We start from the raw sequence: 3,030 nt of genomic DNA on the forward strand, positions 1-3,030 counted from the left end.
GGAACTGAAAGAAAATCATTGAAGGAGAGAGAAACAGTTGGGAGATGAGAATGTTGAGGGAGGAAAGGAGGGAGGGAGGAGCCTCGAAGAACCTTAGAGGTTAATTAAAGGATGCAGAACTTAACCTAAAGAACGACAGGGAGTTGCGGAGAGTCCAAAGCGCCTGCTTGATGTGATTGTATTACTTGTTGGGAAGATCTAGCTACATAGTGAAGGACAGACTAAGAAGAGGAAGAGCAATTGATTGTGTTGAAGAGGCTAGCACTCAGCATCAGAAACAAAGAGCTGAACCTATTGTTTGCTAAATAAGAGATAACCATGCTTGTGGGACACAGTCTGAACACAGCAAGCAGCTGCCCTTGTATGGGGTTTGGGGAAATGTGTGTCCAGGGATTAGTACATTCTGGCCATGGAAACAGAGTGTGGCTGCTGCTCGGTGGCTGAGCCAGACCCATGGGGACTGGTGCCATTGACCAAGTGGGCAGGTCTAAAACCTGGCTCTGGTGGTTACTGGTTGTTATGGACAAGGAACTCTCTCTTCCTTCCTTGAACTTGGAGTGCAAGAGCTTTATTCTCAGTAGGCTTTTGTACTTACGCAAGCCAGAGAAAACTATGGCTGGCTCAGCAGATAGCAGTGGACAGGGAGAAAGGCCAACCCCCTGGCTCCTGATCTGATCGCGGTAGTATGTCCGGGAGACAGTAGCGTTCCACCTCCCGGAGCATCGCAGTGAGCACTTTCAGCCCAGCCTGGTGAAGGGTAAGCCACAGTGTGGGTTTTTTTGACTGGGCAGAGAGAGGAACTGTTTTTGTAGGGGGAGTGATCAAACCTTGGGATTGAGTGCAGGTGATTATGTTATGGAATATGAAGGCGTGTTATCTGCTTGAGGAAAGTTCAGTGCAGTTCTGCCTCAAGATTGTGCGAATTCTAAAAGTATTTGCGGTCACTGAGATGTGGTTTTTTGGCAGATAAAGACTGTGATGTTTGACAAAACTGGCACCATTACCCACGGGGTCCCCAAAGTCATGCGGGTCCTCTTGCTTGTGGATGTGGCCACGCTGCCCCTCAGGAAGGTTCTTGCTGTGGTGGGGACTGCAGAGGCGAGCAGCGAGCACCCCTTAGGTGCGGCCATCACCAAATACTGTAAAGAGGTATGTAGACCTGGGCATCGCTGGTCCCCTTGCTCCTCCTGCCACCTCTCCTCTCACTGGCTGGCCGGAAACCTCCCAGCTCCTTCCTCCTCACAGGCCTTTCCTCTCAGCTGTCACTGGCACCTGAGTCAGCCGCCTTCAAGGAGGCTTTGGCTTACGTGGTCTGGAAAACCATTTAGCAGGCCCCCGGAGACGTGGCTTGCGGTAGTTGGTCCCTTGTCACATTCCAGATCATCACAAAAGCAATTCAGCGTTAACAGTCATTTACTGAGCATTTACTGAGCATCTGTGCTTGTGACAACAACTAGTAAGATTTGAACTCTGCCCTCTGGGAGCTGGCAGTTGAGTGGGGAAGACAGATGGTATATAAAGTCAGTACATTATGAGTGCCTAGTGCAAAGGGTTACAAAAATGAATGGGGTATTAGGGTGAGGGAGGGAGCAAGCCATTCATTCAGGGATGCCTGAAATGCAGAGGAACCCGCAGAAGTGAGCCAAAAGCCCAGTGCATTCTTGAGACAGTTAATGGGAAAGCATTCATCTTTTTATCTCTCCAGATGAAAGGTCCTGTTTAATTTCCTGTTTCCAATCTGAATATGGAGACAGTGGGATGTGCCAGAACATTGTCCAGAAAAAATTTAAATGGTCTGAGCAAGCACGATTTTCAGTAAATGTAGAAGGTGACATGGGTGCCTTGAGGAAGTTGACAACTCTTCATGGACAGGGAATCTTCAGAAACCGTATTTCATGTATTTGCCTTTCGTGCAGGGTCAGACAGGCTGCCGTGTCACCTCTCAGGTTTCTGATGTTTCAGGAAGAATTCCGCTCACCCTCAGTCATCCTTTTTGTTTTGTTAACCAAACAGCCTCACTTCTTTCTCCTGCGACGTCACTCCCCCGCATTCCAGGGCCTGTAAATGGGTAGCCTCAGAATAGTTTTGTTACTACTTGCCTATTCCATCATTTTAATAAAAATATTTGCAACACAAAAATAATATCTTTCCTCTGTTTGGCACCTTCATACTACCCCCTGCCCCACCCTTAATTTGAGGTGTTTGATGTGAAAGAATGTCTGGGTCAGAGAAGAGAAAAATAATTGCTCGGTTAATAGCTGATAGTTGATCTCTCCTTTCCCTGCAATTATTCTACTTCTCACTCTTCTCCCTCTTCATTCCCGGTTAGTGCTGCTCTCGCTCTCGCCCTCGCCCCGCCTCTGGTCTTTGTCCTGCCTCCCTCTCAAATCCCCCTCACCTCTGTTTTCTAATTCCTCTTCCCACTCCCCTCCCAGGAACTTGGAATGGAGGCCTTGGGATACTGCATGGACTTCCAGGCCGTGCCAGGCTGTGGAATCGGCTGTAAAGTCAGCAACGTGGAAGGCATCCTAGCCCACAGCGAGCACCTGAGCAAACGGGCCGCTCACCTGAACGGGCTTGGCAGTGTTCCCGTGGAAACAGGTATCCCTGGCCTTTGTCTCTGCCACTCGGCCTGCCAGGGGTTGGGCCCAGCTGTTTAAGTGGCAGCAGGCCAAACTGCAGAGAGCACCGTGCCACCTGGTTCCTCTGCTGTGGAGAAGGGTCGCTCCCAACTGGTACGCTGCACACCTCCCTGCCCAGGAAAGCCTGCAGTTTCTCTTGAGTTCTTTGATACATCTGCATCTTGATGCTAACGGTAGATTAAAGTAGCATATTAATTAAATTCGTAGACTGTTGCTTATCTGCTCCACAATTTTGAGTCTCTTCTTTCTTATCCCAAGGTAGCCTTGTTTCTCCTAAGCTACAAAGTAGACAGATGGGAATTCTACTTTGTTCTTCCTGAATAGGAAACTTCTCACGCGGTAGAACTCTGACGGGGTGTTTCGCATTTACGGAGCTGGCGGCAGTCAG

The 3,030-nt window shown here is 49.1% G+C and overlaps 1 protein-coding gene across 7 annotated transcripts in view; it reads left to right on the forward strand.

Annotated features, from left to right (window-relative positions):
- The window catches only part of ATP7B (ATPase copper transporting beta), an 81,932-nt gene that overhangs the window by 68,212 nt on the left and 10,690 nt on the right, over window positions 1–3,030 (forward strand). For all 7 annotated transcript variants that reach the window (XM_006909004.3, XM_015587105.2, XM_015587106.2 and 4 more), the window contains 2 exons: window positions 967–1,149; window positions 2,436–2,601. In XM_006909004.3, coding sequence (XP_006909066.2) covers window positions 967–1,149; window positions 2,436–2,601 — 349 coding nt within the window. The remainder of the gene's footprint in view (window positions 1–966; window positions 1,150–2,435; window positions 2,602–3,030) is intronic.

The sequence above is a fragment of the Pteropus alecto genome, unplaced genomic scaffold (genome assembly GCF_000325575.1).
Source record: "Pteropus alecto unplaced genomic scaffold, ASM32557v1 scaffold413, whole genome shotgun sequence".
Taxonomy (NCBI): Eukaryota; Metazoa; Chordata; class Mammalia; order Chiroptera; family Pteropodidae; genus Pteropus; species Pteropus alecto.